The sequence below is a fragment of the Haplochromis burtoni genome, unplaced genomic scaffold (genome assembly GCF_018398535.1).
Source record: "Haplochromis burtoni strain Fernald_Lab_line unplaced genomic scaffold, NCSU_Asbu1 Contig_356, whole genome shotgun sequence".
Lineage (NCBI taxonomy): Eukaryota > Metazoa > Chordata > Actinopteri > Cichliformes > Cichlidae > Haplochromis > Haplochromis burtoni.
The window spans coordinates 557,892-578,646 of NW_024582717.1; the positions used below are offsets into that span (position 1 = coordinate 557,892).

General features: G+C 38.3%; 1 protein-coding gene across 2 annotated transcripts; it reads right to left on the minus strand.

Annotated features, from left to right (window-relative positions):
• Positions 1 to 1,397: 1,397 nt before the first annotated feature.
• nek6 (NIMA-related kinase 6) lies at positions 1,398 to 18,917 on the minus strand. 2 transcript variants are annotated; one of them, XM_005943080.3, is made up of 10 exons: positions 18,791 to 18,917; positions 12,617 to 12,717; positions 12,099 to 12,239; positions 7,947 to 8,009; positions 5,819 to 5,929; positions 4,811 to 4,919; positions 3,823 to 3,930; positions 3,405 to 3,499; positions 2,828 to 2,941; positions 1,398 to 1,922 (listed from the first exon to the last, which is right to left on the minus strand). In XM_005943080.3, exons 1-10 carry the CDS (start codon positions 18,834 to 18,836, stop codon positions 1,812 to 1,814), a joined length of 999 nt encoding a protein of 332 aa, XP_005943142.1. In that variant the 5' UTR covers positions 18,837 to 18,917; the 3' UTR covers positions 1,398 to 1,811. The 2 variants fall into 2 exon arrangements, with proteins under 2 accessions (XP_005943142.1, XP_042084747.1); XM_042228813.1 differs by lacking the exon at positions 18,791 to 18,917 and adding an exon at positions 18,389 to 18,783.
• Positions 18,918 to 20,755: the final 1,838 nt, after the last annotated feature.

Genomic DNA, 20,755 nt, shown 5'->3' on the forward strand with positions numbered 1-20,755 from the left:
TTTGGTTTGCAGGGCTGACAGAATGTGATATAAACAAAATTTAACAGGATGGAGTTAAATAAGTTCCCACAGTTCCATGACTGCTCCTCCCAGCAACACAACATTTGTCTTTCACCATCATCTGATTCTTGATTCTATTGTTCCATCAGTTTTAATGTGACAACGCAAATTAAACCAACTAAATCAAATGTAGTCTTAACAGGAACTTGGGTATTGACTGACAGAACTTTACTACTTGTAAAGTAGTAAAGCTTTAAGACGCTGAGGATAACAGACCAGCATGTGAACACAGTGGGGAACTGAAACAGCTTCAAATGTTTCTTTTTGAAACCTGTGGAAACCAAAGCACAGATAAAAGGAGAGTAAAGTGAGATTTATAAGGTGGACACAACATGATTTCCCAACTCATAAAATTAAAATACGGCCACATTTGACTTCACAAGGCTTGATCCAAGAAATTCAGTGGTAACTCAGTCTTTAAAGCCCAACATATGATTGGAAAGTTCTATGAATATGTAAGTTCACTTTCAGATTTGAGCCACTGGTGGCAACCTTTAGATACATACATGACAAACTGTCCTCAGTCAGAAGCAACATCTTCTTTTGACTGCTTCTTCATTCATAGGGGGTTTGCACAACAGACAGCTCCACATATTTGATTTCACAAATTTATACACTGGATGCAACCCTAACAAGATTTGATCCTTCACCAGGTCTTTAAGCAGGGAAAATGTATAAATCACTACATGATGGAGAACTGCCCTTAAGAAAACTTCCCAAATTGTTCTTAGGGCTTTCATAGACTTAGAGAATATACTGAATCAGAAAAGGCAGAAACACTGTGGGTGCTCAGCTGCTTGTCCACAGGTGAATGAATGTGACATCCATGAGAAAGCATTATTATAAGTGATTATTGAATAATCCCATAAACCTGGCTACTTCTTTAAGCTTTCAGCCACAGTTCTGTCAGGAACTTCTCAGTTAAAATAGGATTGTTATTCCATTTGGAGTCATTTTCAATTTCTGGCCTTATTCGTGGATGACCTCCTGCCTTTCCCACAACAAAAACCTTAAAAGGTTTTCAGCACAAACAGATCAGGCATCAGTGCCAACACGCAAGCACTGATTATTTCACATAAGAATAAGATGAAAAAAAGGAGTTGGAGATGGGTTGCAACGAGCAGCAAATGTATGTAGGCCCAAGCAGCTTAAATAGAATAACCTGTGTGAGATTTATCTATATTTATATTCCAGAAGTGCTAGCTGAGCACTCCACTGTTTGTAAAAGGCAATATTAACTAGCTACGCTTCATCTGATCATAAAACTATTTTTATTTTATGATTTCACTTCAATTTCAGTTTCCCCTGCATTCTTTCGTTGTTTTTTTTCTGAGAATAGGCATTTATTAGCTGTCCATTTTGAACACTAAATGAGGTACTTTACAATGTATAAAAACATGTATGATATGATTATAGTAGACGACATGACAAATATTCAAACTGCCCAGCCCTACTACACAGGAAGACACGGTTGAACTGGGAATGCAACTCTTATTTGAGGAAGACACAGCTCTTTTGGCTATGTTCTCAGCTAAAGAAACAGGCAGACATACGGTTACCTCTCACTTTTGTTTTCCGTGAGTATACCCATGTACCTCTTCACATCTTCCATGACTGAAAAGATACATCACAGTATTTCCAAGGTTACAGTCTGCTAAGATGAGGTAAGGGCAAACTTGCTTCTGCAAGGACAGGCACATAGTAAGTGGAAAGCCTCAAATTGAGCAGAGAAGAGGTCTTGAAAGTGTCACTCAGGTGCTGGAAGTCCACATGTGCATCTGTTTTGCAAACTGCAGCACAAAGACAATGTCAGGCCTCTGGTCTGGGTCTGGGTTGATGCACATGCTGACCAGGTCACGCAGCTGCAAAAAGCATGAGGCTGTTATTTCAGCTTTTAAAAAACAAAAACAAACAAACTACGCTGTGCATAAATTGGTGTAAGCAAAAGGACACATGCTTCAGGGCTATTTTACAGAACAAAAATCACCACATTCAGAGAAGGAGCTAAAGTAAGTAGTAGTAAAGTAGGACTTGAGAGTTCACTTTACCCACAGGCCATGTTCTCAGAATTGTTCAGTCATGCTAAACATAATTTTATAGGCACAGTCGAGATGCAGCAGCGCACGCTCATCATCTTGTGACGCCCTAGACTGCTTTCAGTGTCGATTATACATACTCTCCCTGTGCCTGCCTCTCACAGTCCAAAGTTATGCACCTTAGGTTAACTGGTATACTAAATTAACCAAAGTTATGAGGTTGTGTTTAAAGTTTAAAAAATATTACACTGTATGAATATATTAAATGTGGCTTGTAGCTAAAGCACTTTCACCACAGACACAGAAAGAAATGCAAGGGCAAATATAGTACTTTCTTTATATTGCAAAATACCACACATTATGCTGTCTAAACCTTTTAACTTACAATGACTGGAATGAGCCACTGTTTCAACAGCATTGCGCTTGTGTGTTATCAGGGAAGGTCAAATCTATGATTATCTGTCCAAGTTTACCAATATCAGTGCGAGTGGAGAAGGTAGGCTCCCTCTCCATATATTCACTTATCTTGTGTGAACAACTAACATGTTGAAACAAACTGTATTAGCTTTCATGGAATAGCTTTTCAAGCTATGTATTCTTCATATGGCCCCTGCGAGGCTCTGTATACCTTTTTTGCCAAACAGAAAAATAAAACTAGCAACATAATAAACCAAAAAGTTAATGAAACTCAAATTCAAATCAAAACCAAACGTGGCTTTGTATTACTTTACCTTATCAGAGTAATGGTCCGTGGGGAGAGGGGGGTAATCACACTGCTCTATCTTCTGACAGAGGGACAGAAGGTTCATCTTGTCCCCATAAAATGGACTCTGCAGTGCAGCCATCTGGAGCAAAGAGGGATAAGGGATAAGGAAAGAAGAAAAATGAATTAGCTTGGTTGGCACTACCTACAAGTGAAATATTATTCCTGACCAGAGTTCACGTAACATTGTGGCGTTCAGAGAGGTCTCTATTCTCGTGCCAGGGTGCTCGGCGGAAGTGTAAATAAAAGAAAACGTTTAAGCTTATTTATAAGATCCCACCTCTGGGTTTAAAGTTGAAACGTTTTTTTTTTTAAATTTACATTTCCGCCGAGCACCCTGGCACGAGAATAGAGACCTCTCTGAACACCACAATGTTACGTGAACTCTGGTCAGGAATAATATTTCACTTGTAGTATAGCACCAGCACTAATCAGCCAACAGGCACCACAAGCTTGGTTTTCTTTTTTCCAGGGTAAGAAAGTCATTTTCTGTTGAATCATTCACTATAAACACAATGAAAAGGTCAAAGTGTCTTTGGACCTACCTCATACAGAAGACAGCCCAGGGACCAGATATCTGACTTAAAATTGTAGCCATTCTCATGGATTCTCTCGGGTGACATGTAGTAAGGTGTTCCCACTGACACACAGAAAACAACAGACTTGTCATTTTGTGCACAAATGAAAAAGATGAAAACACTATTTATGCAGTAGTTTAAGTGTTAAACCTTATAGTAGGAAAACACATACGACAGTGAATTGTTTATTTATTTATTTTTTTATTACCACACCCCCAAGATATCTTTGTTTAGATTTTTGTTTTACACCGTTTCCATTTTCGTCACTAAAATATTTAATTCTGTGTTCTATATGATCTGCATGCCTGAATCAAGAGCTGATCTGACAGAAAATTATGCACAACATAGAAATTGTGCATAAACGTGTGTTGTGTGTGTGCGTCACCTAAAGAATGTGCTACAGTGGTCTTGGAACTGAAGAAGCGTCCTAGTCCAAGGTCTCCCAGCTTTACCTCCCCGGTGGCTGTTATAAACACGTTGGCTGGCTTGATATCTGGTTTAAACACATGCACACATTGACATTCATTGCAAATACACTGCAATTCTGTTCTAAACCCAAGAATATAGTGACATTATATACACTCTACACACAGTAGTTGATTTCCTGCAACTATGAGAGGTGTGCTTATGGCTAATTCAATTTTGAGAAAGAACCATGCCGTTTCCTGTTTACAGACAAGTTACAGCTCCAACATTTACCGCGTCCAGTGAAAACTGCTGTAATTACGTCACAAACCAATTCAACTTTGCTTGGTTTTGGGGGGATATTAGAAATGTTTGGTCTGTGCTGTTATTTTTCTATTTAACAATACTTTCCATTAAAATAGAAAAACAAAAATCACAATTTCTTTGAAAATCAGATTTAAAAAGATTTAGGTAGGCCAAAAAACATAATCTGATTTTCAGTGAAACAGACACCTTACTGTGATTTTCTTTTTTAATTTTAATGGAAAGCATCATTATCAATATAAAAATCACAACTTCTCTGACAATCAGATTCTGCTTTTTGGCCTAAATCTTTTCCAACCTGGCAAGTACCACAGTATTAAAATACAAACTCCATACCAAAATAGTTTTGGGCATGTTGAATAAAGTGCAAATAACAACAGGATCCAACATTTTGCAAATTGTTTTTTCCTTTGGAAAGAGATTCTTTTTATTTTAACACCATGTAACATGTTATTATTCCCAATTGCTGGATACACCTGTACATATCAGTTCCTTGTATTTTAATTTTGACTGACAAAAGAAAGAAGTTTAGGAAGATATGAATGCACAACAACTGAGGTGTTTGAGCAGATTAACTACATCAGCATAATGATGGCAATGGAGATGAGGTGTGCATGGTAAAAATGCAAAGTGGAGTTGTTTACCACGGTGCATTACTCTGCGTGAATGCATGTGCTCCAGAGCGCTGCAGAGTTGCACAAAATATTTCCAAATTGTTCTCTCTGGGATAAGTCGTCTCTTCTTCTTGAAGTACTGAACAGAAAGAAGGAAGAAGTGTAACTAATCTAATTCTACATGTTAGAACAATGACACAATATTATTGCTCTAACTATCCCTCAATCATATAAACACACTTTCAGCTCTTTATTCCTAGCACTTTAAGTGTTTTGTCTAGCTTTTACACACACACAAACATAGGTGAAGCGGCCTCCTTTTCCTTGGATTGGCCTGTCTGATTTATTGTCAAAGCAGTGTTGCTGCCTCTTTCTGTTGATACTGTTTATATGGTTATTGGTTTATTGGTTATAATAAAGCTTTATTTTGTGTTAAACACCTCTGCCTGGTGTCCTTTTCATTCCAATCCGGATCAAATTGTTACTGTCCTCCACCCTGTTTGCCTAGCTTTCATGTGGGGACGTAAAATGAAGATAGCTGAGACTTTATTTATAAATGCTTTACAAGGCAAAAATAGTCCTCACTTTAAATGAGGCCACACAAATATTAATTAAACCTTTATTAACACCTTCACAAACAATGAGCTCATGTCTTTATCATTATATATTTGAAATTAATGTGCACTTAAATATTTAAATCACTTCTTCAGACTTTTATTATATATGAGCTTATTAATTAACAATACATTTTTATATGTGAATTGATAAATTACATACTAAGTAATAACTGTATCCAAAATCCAAGCATAAATTCAAATAATCACAGGAATACTCAGGGTCATTTATATACAAAAAGTTAACCAAGGAAGTGGAAAAATATTGGCAACTCCTAGCACTATCCCTCAGCCTATTAGTAAACACACCTATGACATCAATTTCAAAATCCTATGTTGCATCGTTCTCGAGTTGTTGAATTCACAAGAAAACATTTCCTCTGATCTTTGACTGAGATTTGAACGAGTCATAGGGTTTTCTGACCTTTATCATCTGGGACAGATCTCCAGCATCCGCAAGCTCCAGAACAATGTTGAGCTCATTTTCTTCAATAAAAGAATCAAGGTACTTGATTACATTGGGGTGATTCAGCTGCTGCAGTGGACAAACAAAAGAAAAATGGTAGCGTCAACGGAGCTGTCACAAGCAAGATATATAGCAGAGCCGTCCATGCAAATGTTTCAAACACATTTTATAAAATACTGGCGGCATCAAATGCCATTAATTTCAAGATCCTGTGCTGCCTCACACGATTTCCTGAAAACTCAGTGACCTTCGCCAAGGTCATTGTCACTGAGTTTTAAACACATCTGAGATTTTTAGTAGATACACCTATGGTGAACTCGAAACTCTTACATTGCCTCACTCTCAAGTTATAGCATTCACAAACTTGGGTCCATGCCATCTACCTGTCTGGCAGAGTGACCACCAGTGTTGGTCAAGTTACTTGAAAAAAGTAATTAGTCGCTATTTACTGATTACTTATTTTCAAAAGTAATTAGTTACTTTACTACTTGGTTACTTTTTAAAAACATGATACATAACCTGAATATATAATAAAGCAATAGACCTTTCAGCCCAATTGTATTTTTTCTGCATAATCAATCATATAAAATTGAATCAAATGAAAAAGTCTCTTTTTAAAACTTGTTAATCCTTTAACTCTATGCACATTGCATCAAGCAAAAATTTAATTATATGCAACATTCTCTGACTGGAAGAAATTTGTTTAACATTTAAACCTATTTTCCGCTTATTCCAGCATATAAAATTAAATCTTTTTTTTTATGTTTACACTCACTCTTTCAAATAGATGCAAGTAAAACAAAGCAAAAAATAAATGAAATCAAAGACTCAGCGACACCGAGTCCTGTCGCTCTTAAATCTATTTTCACCTGTTTAGCAGGAGGAGGTTTGCGGTCATGTCAGTGGGGGGGATCAGGGGGTTTCTCTGAATTTCACATTCCCGTGGCAGCATGCTAGGTGCTTGTTCAGATTTGAAATTTAATTTTTTTCGCTGTAGAAAGAAGTTTTCTTCCTACGCAGAGTGTACAGTGGACGCTAATGTTTTTGTCACTTTTTATGGAATCAAACTCAAAGTAATGTCAGTACTTCCAAGCTTTAAACGCTGCATGGTCGTACTCTCTCCCACACTCCATATTATCCATTGTTGATCTAAACGTGTGTTGCTACCATGGACGTCGCACGTTCGTACGTCATTGTCATTAGACACTCTCACAAACAAAATCACGGTTTAGTAACACAGTAACGCAGGATGCTTATGGAAAAGTAACAATAATCTAATTACAATCCCTTACTTTAATCGTTACTTGAAAAAGTAATCAGATTACAGTAATGTGTTACTTGTGTTAATGCGTTACTGCCCATCTTTGGTGACCACAAGTCTTTAATGGCTGGGAGTAAAAAGCATTCAGATGTAGCCTCAGATTTGAGACTGGTTCTTATATGCCACTTTTCTACTCTGCCTGAGCACTTAAAGCAGTTTATACAACTTGCCTCATTCACACCGATTCATACAAACACTGTTTTTTATCCTTAAGTACTTTTTATCTAACACAGCGGTCCCCAACCTTTTTTGCCACGGACCGGTTTATGCCCGACAATATTTTCATGGACCGGCCTTTAAGGTGTCACGGATAAATACAACAAAATAAAACTAGTACCGGTACCGAAAAAAAGAAAATTTATTCATAACACACGTGAAAAGACCAAGGAAAACCGAGTAAATGATAAAAACAATAACAAAATAACGCTGAAAACCGATAAAACCCCTGAAAACCATACATTTCACACCTGAGCCTCAAAACTCTCGCGGCCCGGTACCAAACGACTCACGGACCAGTACCGGTCCGAGGCCCGGGGGTTGGGAACCGCTGATCTAACATTTATACTCCGATGGCGACATCGGAGAGCCACTTGGGGTTAGAATCTTGCCCAAGGATATTAGGCACACAGACTTGAGCAGCAAAGGATTGAACCACCAACCTTCCAATTAGTGATGACCTGGTCTTTCTCCTGAGTAACCGCCACCCAATTTCGCACTCATTCACTTATTATCAACCAGAGTATAATTTGCTTTGACAGACTTTACCTTCAGTAAATCAATCTCTTTGATGCAGTCCTGACGAGCCTTAGCATCCATCATCTCGAAGATCTGCAAAGATACATTGTGAGCAAATGTGGAAAGAAAGAACTTCATTTTAACTGAAAGAGACCTCCTGCAAATCTTCAACAAGCAGTTTAGTGGTGAGGGAAGAAAAGACAATTTGGAAAAATTAATTACTCAAGTCAGCTAAAAGCAGTCAATAGAAGAGAAACAATCTAAATAAACCATCAGTAATTATTAAGGCTGTATTATATTGAGACTGTGACACTATTGACACGATAATCAGCTTCTGTTTGAGTAAAGTTCTGATAGCTCCTCCACATTGTGTTGGCTCATGACGCTTAAGAAAACAACAATGGAGGAATCACTGTCTTACATTTAGTTATAGTTCTTTCAGATAGATATCTAGTGTACTGAAACTCACCCCCAGTGCTGTGTAGTCCATTATTGTAAAATTAAATGTTTTAAGAAATAACCACGTCAGGAAATACAGTCCCAATTCCCCAAAATTTGGAAAAGATATGTAAATGTAAATACAACATAATGAAATGATTCGTAAATGTCATAAACCCACGTTTTATTCACAACAGAACACATAAAACAATACCAAATGTTTAAAGTGATAAAATGAACAATTTTGCAAAAAATATTGGCTAATTTTTTAATTTGATGGCAGCAACAGGTCTAAAAAAAGTTGGGGCAAGGTCATGTTTACCACTGTGTACCATCCCGCATTTTTTAACAACAGTGAATAAAAATGTAGGAACTGAAGAGACCAGTTGATGGAGAGGAATGTTGTGCCATTCTTGTCTAGTACGGGATTCTAGCTGCTTAAAGGTCCCAAGTATTCTTTGTCACATTTTTTTGTTTCCTAATAAGTCAAATGCTTTCAACTGGTAAAAGGTCTGGACTGCAGGCACATCAGTTCAGCACTTAACATCTTCTCTACAAAGTCATGCTGTTTAAATAGATGTAGTATGCGGTTTAGCATTATCTTGCTGAAATATGCAAGACCTTCCCTTAAGATGATGTCTGGATGGGAGCGCATGTCAGTATAAGACCTGTATATACAGTTGTGGTCAAAAGTTTACATACACTTGTAAAGAATATAATATAATGGCTCTACCGAGCGTCCCGTTATTTCTAAAACTCTGATTTTTCTCTGATAGAGTGATTGGAACAGATACTTCTTTGTCACAAAAACAACCAAGAAAGTTGGTTCTCTAATGACTTTATTATGGGTTAACAGAAAAAAGTGATCACATCTGCTGGGTCAGAAATATACATACAGCAGTGCTAATATTTGGTTACATGTCCCTTAGCCATTTTCACTGCAATTAGGCGCTTTTGGTAGCCATCCACAAGCTTCTGGCAAGCTTCTGGTTGAATCTTTGACCACTCCTCTTGACAGAATTGGTGCAGTTCAGTTAAATTTGATGGCTTTCTGACATGGACTTGTTTCTTCAGCATTGTCCACATGTTTTCAATGGGGTTTAAGTCAGGACTTTGGGAAGGCCATTCTAAAACCTTTATTCTAGCCTGACTTAGCCATTCCTTTACCACTTTTGATGTGTGTTTGGGGTCATTGTCCTGTTGGAACACCCAACTGCGCCCAAGACCCAACCTGTGTGCTGATGATTTTAGGTTATGTTGAAGAATGTGAAGGTAATCCTCCTTCTTCATTATCCCATTTACTCTCTGTAAAGCACCAGTTCCATTGGCAGCAAAACAGCCCCACAGCATAATACTCCCACCACCATGCTTGATTGTAGGCATGGTGTTCTTGGGGTTAAAGGCCTCACCTTTTCTCCTCCAAACATATTGCTGGGCATTGTGGCCAAAAAGCTCGATTTTTGTTTCGTCTGACCACAGAACTTTCCTCCAGAAGGTCTTATCTTTGTCCATGTGATCAGCAGCAAACTTCAGTCGAGCCTTAAGGTGCCGCTTTTGGAGCAGGGGCTTCCTTCTTGCACGGCAGCCTCTCAGTCCATGGAGATGCAAAACACGTTTGACTGTGGACAATGACACCTGTGTTCCAGCAGCTTCAAATTCTTGGCAGATCTGCTTTTTGGTGATTCTTGGTTGACTCTTCACCCTCCTGACCAATTTTCTCTCAGCAGCAGGTGATAGCTTGCGTTTTCTTCCTGATCTTGGCAGTGACGAAACAGTGCCATGCACTTTATACTTACAAACAATTGTTTGCACTGTTGCTCTTGGGACATGCAGCTGCTTTGAAATGGCCCCAAGTGACTTTCCTGACTTGTTCAAGTCAATAATTCGCTTTTTCAGATCCATGCTGAGCTCCTTTGACTTTCCCATTGTGGCGTTTGTGGGCGTTTGTATCCAATGAGCCCTATTTAACTGGCCTGAGAGAAGTCACCAGCTGTCGTCACTCATAATCACTCACAAGCAGTTAAGAGGCCATGCTATGAAGCTCAGTTCACTGACAACTTTCTAAGTCACCAAAATTGCTAATTCATGTTGCCGTATGATTATTTTTGACCCAGCAAATGTGATCACCTTTTTCTGTTGACCCATAATAAAGTCATTAAAGAACCAAACTTCATGAATGTTTTTTGTGACAAAGTAGTATTTGTTCCAATCGCTCTATCAGAGAAAAATCAGAGTTTTAGAAATAACGGAACGCTCGGTAGAGCCATTATTTTATATTCTTTACAAGTGTATGTAAACTTTTGACCACAACTGTACCTTTCAGCACCACTGAGTTGCTGCTGTTTCGATTAGCATATATCCACAGTAACAAGATTACATGCATTAGTCATTACAACTGATTACATGATCAAATCTTAGTTTGACTTTATTAATAGATCATAAAACCATCTCCATCTTCTTTGTCAGACTATCTTTATTAAATTATAAGTATTTCTGAGATCTTCCGTAGATGTGCATGTCTACCTCTTTCTCACGGTAGAATAATGTGTCAATTAATAAACAGTTATGAGTGGGTGAATGCCAAAGGCACAGCTTTCCTCATTTACCATTGTTATTAACAAGTAAAAGATGGTTTGTTTTCCACAAAACTCATGTTTCAGAATGAGAACACAGAAGATGAAGTCTTTCTGTGCAGTGAAATATTAAAATACTTAACTCTAAACAGGTCTAGGGAGTGTTGAGTTTGAATAAACACTATAATGGAGAACATTTGGGTAGCGTGGGAGCAGACAGAAAGATCTCATGAAAGATCTCATATGGATTACTATAACTATACTCTAATTGGTTTATTAAACAGAAGGAAGATCAAGAGCTCAGGTATCTTAGGCTCCTGAGGGAAATAATCATCAGTCAGTGGAAGATGAAATACAGTGTTAATGTAATTCAAGCAATGTGTTCCTTGTTTGGTCTGAATTTTACTTAACATGAAAACTAGTAGCTATCAACAGCTGTTAAGGTGGAATGCTTTCTTGCACCCTACTCTGATGCAATTAAGACGAAAGAGTTGAAGATATGAATCAATAAACACTTTGGGAAAGATTTTTCAACTTTTCTTTTTAGGCTAGTCTTATTGCTTTTCTATTTGCAGGAACTTTTGTGAGTATAAAATTTTGGAAGGATAGTATTTGAATAAATTACAATTTCATTAAATCCCAAGAAAAAGTATGTCTTAGTTTGTGTTTGGTGCAACTGTGATAGCTGCCACTAGTCGCCTCACTCAATCCTCACCCTGCAGGTTTAAAGCTAAGCCCAACATACTTCTACTCCTGAGGAATACTGGTATTATACTGGTAACACAGCAGAACTGAATTCAGCTTCATGCATCTTGGTTTTACAGGCAGCCAATTTAATTTTTACCGTGAGTTAAGCAGTTTGCAGTGTTTTAGGCGTATAGTCATAAGTCCTTTCATATAGTCACATATTTTCCTTTCTATATATCAGAAGAGAGGTTCACACAAGAGAGGGAATGAGACTCACTGTGGTTTAGCTTTCACAAGGAGGATGTCAAAATAAATGCAGTAATTTGCAAAATATGCCATAAAACTGAGGCTTTAAGTAATCAAGTTAAACACATTAACTTGCAAAACACCAATTTCCACTGTAATAAACATAAACAGGAAATGACATTGCACTGCAGTGAGATCTAACACCACATGTATGGCGACTAAGTACAAAGAGCTGTACCTGGACCTTCTTGAGTGCCACCAGCTGTCCATCAAGCAGATATGTTGCTTTATAGACCTCACTGAACTGACCCCGACCGATCTTCTTCTCAATGTGGAAGTTTGCCATTGTGCAGCAGTAATTATAGCTTGGAACATTTTTCTGAACAGCAGTAAAACAAAGAAGTATATTATAACTCAATAGATGTAATTTTTTTCTTTCAGCTTAGTGATTTTAACATATCTTTCAATACTATGTGTTGTTTCAAAGTCTAAGGCTAATACAGACAGAACATTTTGAATATGTTGATGGTAGTTATCATCAACTACCACATGCTAATAGAAGAAAAACATTACACTCTGTTAGTCACAGTGTCTAAAATTATCTTGTACAGTGCTTTAACTTACAATGTCATATAGACACTATACATCTTGGAACATGTAATGCTCTTCTTTTGGCAAAAAAAAAAAAAAAATAGAAAAAGAAAAAGAAAAAAGGCCAATACTATTTTTTGGGTCAATACTACTACTACTACCTACCTGATTTTCCTGGCTTGGTATCTTGTAGAGATTATTGTGTTTGTCTAAGGCAGGCTGGTTGTTGTTCTGCACCTCCATGTTTGCATCACACCTACCCACCTCTGCAACAAAGAATAGTTGAAATGACTTATTTAAAATCATGGTACATTTGCTTAAAATATTTTAAAAAAACGCAAAAAACTCCAGTCATAATACGCAGAAACTGGGATAAAGTGTAAGCATGAAAAACTAGTTAATACATTTATTACTTCTAGGTTGAACTACCTCCTTCAGTTAATTCAAAATGCTGCAGCAAGAGTTATGACAGGGACTAGAAAGAGAGAGCATTTTTCTCCTATATCTGCTTCTGGCTTAGCTTCCTGTTAAATCCAGAATTTAAATCCAAATTTAAAATACTCCCACCACAAGGTCTTGAATAATCAGGCCATGTTATCTTAATGACCTCATAGTAGCATATCACCCCATTAGAGCACTTCGCTGTCAGACTGCTGACTTACTTGTGGTATTTAAAAGTAGAATGGAGGCAGAGCCTTTAGCTCCCAGGCCCTCTTTCTGTGGAACCAGATTCTACTTGGATTTAAGACACAGACACCCTCACTACTTTTAAGATTAGGTTTAAAATTTAGCTTTTTAATAAAGCATATAGTTATGGCTGGATCAGGAGAGCCTGAATCCTCCCTTAGTTACACTGCAATAGGTCTAGGCTATTCCCATGATGCACTGAGTGTTTCTTCTTCACTCAATATGTGTTTATATCCCTCCCTGCATTTAACCATTAATCTTTGTTATTAATCTTAATCACTATTAATCTCTGACTCTTTTCCACAGTGTTTTTTTTTTTCTTCTCCCCTCACTCTGAACCGGTCACGGCAGATGGCTGCACCTCCTTGAGGCCGGTTCTGCCACAGGTTTCTACCAGCTACAAGATGTTTTTTTCTTTCTCCATTTCACCAAAGTGCTTTTTCATAGGGGATCATCTGGTTGTTAGGTTTTCTCTGTATTATTGTAGGGTCTTTATCTTAATATAAAGTGTCAGGCAACTGTTGTTGTGATTTGGTTGTATGAAACTGAATTGAATGTACATACATATGAAATAAGATGTCTGTTTAAAATGTACATGCATTTCTTGGTCTTTACTTATATGAATTATTGTATTACTACATGGTCACAGGATGGTCTTTATTAGGGGTGGGTTTTGATTATCGATTTAGGGATTAAAATCGATTCTAGCTTGGATAACGTGATATCATTCATTAAAATCCTGAACCGATTTTTAAATATAAATTTATTTTGCCCGAAACGCCAGAATCTCAGGTTAAACCTCACAAAATTTCAACAACCACCAAACAGCTAAAACAGTAAATGAGAGCAGGTACACAGATTCTGCACAAAGATGTAAACACAAAGCACGGACCCGCCGACAGATCGGAATCAGTGAGATGTCGCCTTTCTCACCCGATGGCACGGTCATGGACATGGTCGGGGCTGAAAGCCAACAGCTCACTGATTCTAATGTTTCGGCGGGTCCATGCTTTGTGTTTACGTCCTTTTTGCGCTAGATTCTGAAGCTGCAGGTTTTATCTCTCTCCAAAAAATATTGATTGAACCAGCAGCAAAAGAAGATCCAAACTACGCTTCACATAAACATCATCATGAATTCCTTACTTTTGCTGTTTCGCTTCCAGCACGATCAAAATCACACTTCATGCACAGCTCTCACTCTCTCTCTGTGTACTTCAAGAACAGCTTCCAATCTAAAAATCTCTGTTTTCTGCATTATTCGCTTGTTTATTACGCACAAGTCTACCGTTGTTTGCAGCGCTGTCAGCCGCTGTTTTTTTTTTTTTTTCCTTTTCCTTTCTTCCGAAAAGAAAGCCTCATTTCTGCTGTTCAATACTGAACAAATTTAAACTTTTTAAAATTGTGCAAAATGCTTAGCTGTGTTCCTAATACAACCTCTGTAACTTTGCTCTGCTTCACTTCAGTAGCATCAGGTAATGTTCATATGTTGATTAATGGTTTTCTTTTGTTTTTGATCTAGCGCAGAATATTTTTAAGGTCAAATTCTGCAATAGAATCCCGGACCAGGAAAGTCGCCTTCATGTTTTTCTGCGCTTTATCCTCAGTTACTCTGACACAAAGGCATCTGCTGTGATGTTTACACCTTTGATAAAGTCTGGCAAGTGTCAGCTTTCGTTTTTATAAAAGATATGGATATGTACTGATACGTGAGCAGAATTATAATATTTCTGACTGTCTGAGGCAAAATTTCCAGATTCAAATTGAATCGAATCAAATCGTGGATCAAATCGATTCGGGAGATCAGTGACGATACCCAGCCCTAGTCTTTACGCTTTATAACCATTACAGTTTGTATATACCTGTGATTTGGCACATATAGATAAAAATAAAATTAGTTAAAATCAAGATGACCTGTTAGTTTAAGACATGTAGCTCTTGAACTTACTTCTCTAGGTGTTCTTTCATATACAGTGGTATGCAAAAGTCTGGGCACCCTTGATAATTTTCATGATTTTCCTTCATAAATCATTGGTTGTTTGGATCAGCAATTTCATTTAAATATATCATATAGTAGATGAACACAATGATATTTGAGAAGTGAAATGAAGCTTATAGGATTTACAGAAAGTGTGCAATAGTTACTTAAACTAAATTAGGTAGGTGCATACATTTGGGCACCCCAACAGAAAAATTATATCAATATTTAGTAGATCCTCCTTTTGCAGAAATAATGCCTCCAAACACTTCCTATAGCTTCCAATGAGAGTCTGGATTCTGATTGAAGGTATTTTGGACCTTTCGTCTTTACAAAACATTAGTTCAGTCAGGTTTGATGATTTCACAGCATGGACAGCCCGCTTTAAGTCACACCATAGCTTTTCAATAATATTCAGGTCTGGGGACTGAGATGGCCATTCCAGAACATTGTACTTGATCCTCTGCCTGATTTTGAACAGTGTTAAGGGTCGTTGTCTTGTTGAAATATCCAGCCCTGGTGCAACTTCAACTTTGTCACTGATTCTTGAACATTGTTCTCTCTTTATGCACTGAAGCTGGCACGTTCCCTGAGTTTTTCCAGCAAGATGGTGCACCACCACATTATGGGTGCCAGGTCCGAGCATTCCTAGATGAACAGTTTCCTGGAAAGTGGATTGGTCGTCGTGGGCCAGTTGAATGGCCCCCAAGGTCTCCCGATCTGACCCCCTTAGACTTTTATCTTTGGGGTCATCTGAAGGCAATTGTCTATGGTGTGAAGATACGAGATGTGCAGCACCTGAAACTATGGATACTGGATGCCTGTTCTGGCATTTCTCCTGCGGTGTTGCTATCAGTGTGTGAAGCGTGGGAGAAGAGGGTTGCATTGACAATTCAACACAATGGGCAGCACATTGAACACATTTTATAAGTGGTCAGAAACTTGTAAATAACTCATGAAAGAATAAAGTTACGTTGAAACTGAGCACACCATTGTTTTTCTTGTGACATTACCAATAAGTTTGATGTGTCACATGGCCCTCTTCCTATTGAAAAAACAAAAGTTGTATCCAAGATGGCCGACTTCTAAATGATCACCATGGTCACCACCCATCTTGAGGAGTTTGCCCCCTCACATATACTAATGTGCCACAAACAGGACTTTAATATCACCAACCATTCCCATGTTATTACGGTGTATCCATATAAATGGCCCACCCTGTACTTGTCACGTGCAGACTCCTACATCATTATGATGAAAGCATTGGGGTTCAATTTGCCCAAAGACACTTCAACATGCTGAATGGAGGAGTGAGGGATTGATTGATTGGTGGATGACCCGACTCAACCCCTGAGTCACAGCTGTAACGTTCAACTTGGCAGTGTACAGGTCACATCCATAGGGCAAGACTGCACAGTTGGGTATGTTTAACTACCCAACTGAACATCATATAAGAGCATTTTTATAGTTTATTACAAGAATCAGATTTACTTTCTATGGATAGTTATCCAAATCATAACAACTCTCGAATAGGGTAATTTTTTTAATGACTCATTCACCTGGATACTGTACTTAATTGCAATGTGGAGTCATTAACTCTTCATTAACCTTTCTCCAGTTACAAAAGGACTCTGTTGCCAGGTTTCGGCAACAGGTTTGGGTCCTGTGGTGACTACAACAATTCAAGCCTTTGTTCTAGCTTTACTGGGAAAAAAAACAAAGCTATTTTCAGACCACCAGATCACTAAAAGTGACTCAAAATAGCTGGTACTGCATCTCTGTGTGTGCTAAGTTATTATGACTAGATGAGTTATTTTAACAATTTTGTACCTTCTCTCGCAACTTAAGAGTCCAATAAAAACAAACCAAAAGCAAACGTTTTGGATCAATTTAAGTTTTTTTAAGGAATTTTCAAAACAACCTGATAATAATTAATTATAATAGTCCAGCCTAGAAAGTAATAAATGCATTGCCAAATGCAAATATGACATGCTTAGAGCAGATACCAACTGATCGCTGTAACAAGGTCCATGCTAATCATACACTAATCAGGACATCTGATTACCAGAAGTTAAGAAAAAGAGTGAATAGCAGAATAAGCTGTTTGGCATTGGTAGAGTTTGGCATTTTCATGGGCACAACTATGCTACTCAACCCACAAATGCATTTTTGCTAAGTTGTATGCACATATGTTTTTGACTTTTTGCAAAAGTGTCAAGGAATACCCACACCTGTGAAATTAAAATGTATTGTTTCTGATTATCTTTTTTCTCACATGCAGCTTCATGTAGTGAAGAAGAGCATGCAGAGGGTTGATGAGACATGCTAAGGTAAGATGGTGGCATCTGCTGTGGGGACCCCTAACGGGAGCAGCCAAAAGAACAACAATCTGACATAGCTGCCACGCCCTCATATGCCAGCAGAAAATCGTTGTTGATTGAAGTTGCTCAATGTCATTGGCAATCTCTGGATGCCACATGACTATTAAGTCGCTTCCTGTGTAGACAGTCTTACTACTCAACCTTTCCTTTCATATTCAAAGATGTCGAGTGCTCTATGAAACTATTGCCCAATGGCTTTTGGCTACTGTTGGTAAAAGAACAAAAACTTAATTGGGTAATTTCAACAGGTCACATGATAGAGTGAGGCAACATCTCACAGTGGTTTCACCTAAAACTTCTAGTTGTAATGACCCATACCTTTTTTTCCCACACCTTGGCTCATGTGATGAGCATATGATAAGGAGTGGGTCAACAAACATCTTAAAGGACAAACCCCAATACCTGGTACTCCCCAACATTTGGTTTTAGAACTGCAAAAGCTCTTGGATGAGAGTTGAAACCTCTTCAAGAAATTTAAACAAGTACAATGGTTTTCTTATACTGTTTCTACATATAATGTTCACTTCTCCACAGAAACCACACACCCAGACAGGAGGGGTGGGGTACAGCTTGTTACTCATGTTTGATACATAAATATTGTCATTGTTATATGGATGTGTTTTGTTTTGTTTGGGGTTTTTTTGTGTGTATTTTTAAACTAATGCCAGAGATGCTATCACATAATACACCCAATGCCGCATCTCTGTTCTACCCAATTACCTCACGTTGTAATTGACTAACTTAATGTATAATCCAAATTGGTCTAAGTCAAAAGTACAAAAATTATATTCACAGGAAGATAAACCAGGAGCTGCAGAAGTTACGAGTTTTGCAGTGGTTTCCTGTTGTGAAAGAAGAGCCTGCAGAGACGAGAATTACCCCAATAACACTCACCATTACTTCATTTAGCTTGAGTGACAGGTCGCCGATAATTACTTTAAAGTGGCAATGGAAACATGGAAATTAAATGGATGTGAATTTCAGTCCAAGTGTTCTGCTGCGTGCTCTTTTCCGGGCCTGGTGCAGCACGATTGTTTAAAATAGAAAAAAATATATAATATTATGTTTAAACTATAGACCAGGAATCTATAAGGTCTCGTTTCTGTCCGAGTAAGCAGCACGCTAACGTTGCTGCTAACTAGTTAACTGCTACGAAGGTTGTGCAGCTCTCCAAAATGAGGCTGTATCCTGTTCCATGACGCGTGTTATGATTCAGCCACACACGAACTTACTGAAGCGAGCTGCTGCACAATTCTGCGAGCTGCCACCGTCTCCTTACTACTGACTGTGTCTTACCTGGAGAGGAGTCAGTAATGTCCTGCGGCGTGAAGGCCTTCCACATTTTACAACTTCTGTTAGTTCGTGTTGTTGTGCAACTCCTCACACCAACAATGTGAGTCAGACCCCCGCCCCCGAGTCTCTCTCTCCCGCCCCCGAGTGTCTCTCAATCGCCCCCCGCCCCCCGCTCGCTGTCCAGCAGCTTGTTCAATAGAGCTCGCTGATAACTGAACAACAGAAAGATACGACAAAGTTTTCAGTCTCTGGTTGCTAAAGTGGACGCGAAATTGTGAGAAGTGTTTGAGCAAAGTGGGTCAGTAGTCTCCGCGCCCTGCTTCTAAGTCTCCTGCATACGGGATGGGGCTTTTTTTTAAGAGTCTGGTCTGAAAATAGATTTGTATAAATTAACATGTTGAAACGAAAGAAAAAAACGTGGTGACAGATGAGGTTGAAACGGAGATGAAATTTCTATTAAACGTTAATCATTCGGGGGAAAAAAACAACTACAAAACAACAAAGCAAGGAAGAACATAATTTAATCTGTTCGGATCTGTAATACAAAATTACTAAAGCAAACTTTTGTATCAAAATGTAAAAAAAAAAGAACAAAGAACAATGAGAGACCTGAACACACACAGGTGCATACATTTTACAATTGTTTATTTATCAAGCATATTTAATTAAACTGAATTAATATACATTTATCCTTGTGCTGTTTTAAGTTATGTTGTGTTAATTATTTGTATATGTATTTTTGATGCTTTGGCAATAGTATTTTGCCATGGTTATTTGGGTCAGTGTTGTTTTTTGTTTGTTTGTTGGGATTTTATATATTTTTTGCCTCTGTACACCACCACAGTGGATACGGCATCAATCAAACGTCAATATGCGATTGAAGTGCAGCCTTTAATTACAGGGTTTTAACAAAAGAATTCAAGGAGGTGTTGTTGCAAATCTTATGGTCCAGGCTTGCAGGCTGATACAGAACTAAGAATAGGGACAGAGCCAGACTAGTTCAAGCTTCACCTTTTTTGTCTCTGCAGTGTGAACCACACCCAAAACATAATTAAACTAAAACAACCTGACCAACATTTATAACAAAAGTGCTGTAAACTGAGAAAATAAATATATATTTAAAGTATATATATATGTGTGTGTGTGTGTGTGTGTGTGTGTGTGTGTGTGTGTGTGTGTGTGTGTACGCACGAGTGCCCGATGCCATCTAGTAGGCTCTGTGCTTATTGTCCAGCTCCATGGAGCCAACTTCCCATAGAATATCAGAATTGGCAGGCCAAGCACTGGCACCCTTTGCTTTTCACAGATGAGAGCAGATTCACCAAGAGCACATGTGACAGAAGTGAAAGGGTCTGGAGAAGCTGTGGAGAATGTCATGCTGCCTGTAAAAGTTTTGGTGTTTGGTGGTGTGTCAGTGATAGTCTGGTGAGGCATATCCATGGAGGGACGCACAGACCTCTACAGGTTAGGCTACGGCACCCTGACTGCCATTCAACATTGGGATGAAATCCTTGGAGCCATTGTCACAGCCAAAGCTTGTGCACTAGGTTCCTCCTGCCCCCAAACTCGCCTGAGCTATTTCTAATAGAAAGCCTCTTGGACATTATATTTTGGTTCAGTTTGTGGGGCAGTGATGGCCTGGTCCAGATCTGGGAGGACATCCCCCATGATACTGTCTGTTATCATAGTAGGAGGATGCCCCGATGTTGTCAGTCATGCATACAAGCATGTAGAGGCTATATAAACTGCTGAATACCACTTTGAATTGCAGCAATGAAATTTCAGCAAAAACAGATTAGTCTGTTGCATCATTTTTTTCCTCTTTGATTTTTGGACTGTCTTTGAATTTAGCCCTGTGTAGGTTGATAATTTTCATTTCCATCAAACAATGTGGCATCCTAACAGATTATCCAGTCCACATCAGCATAAACATCCAGTGTAATTTTTTTTTCCTATTGAGGTCTGATG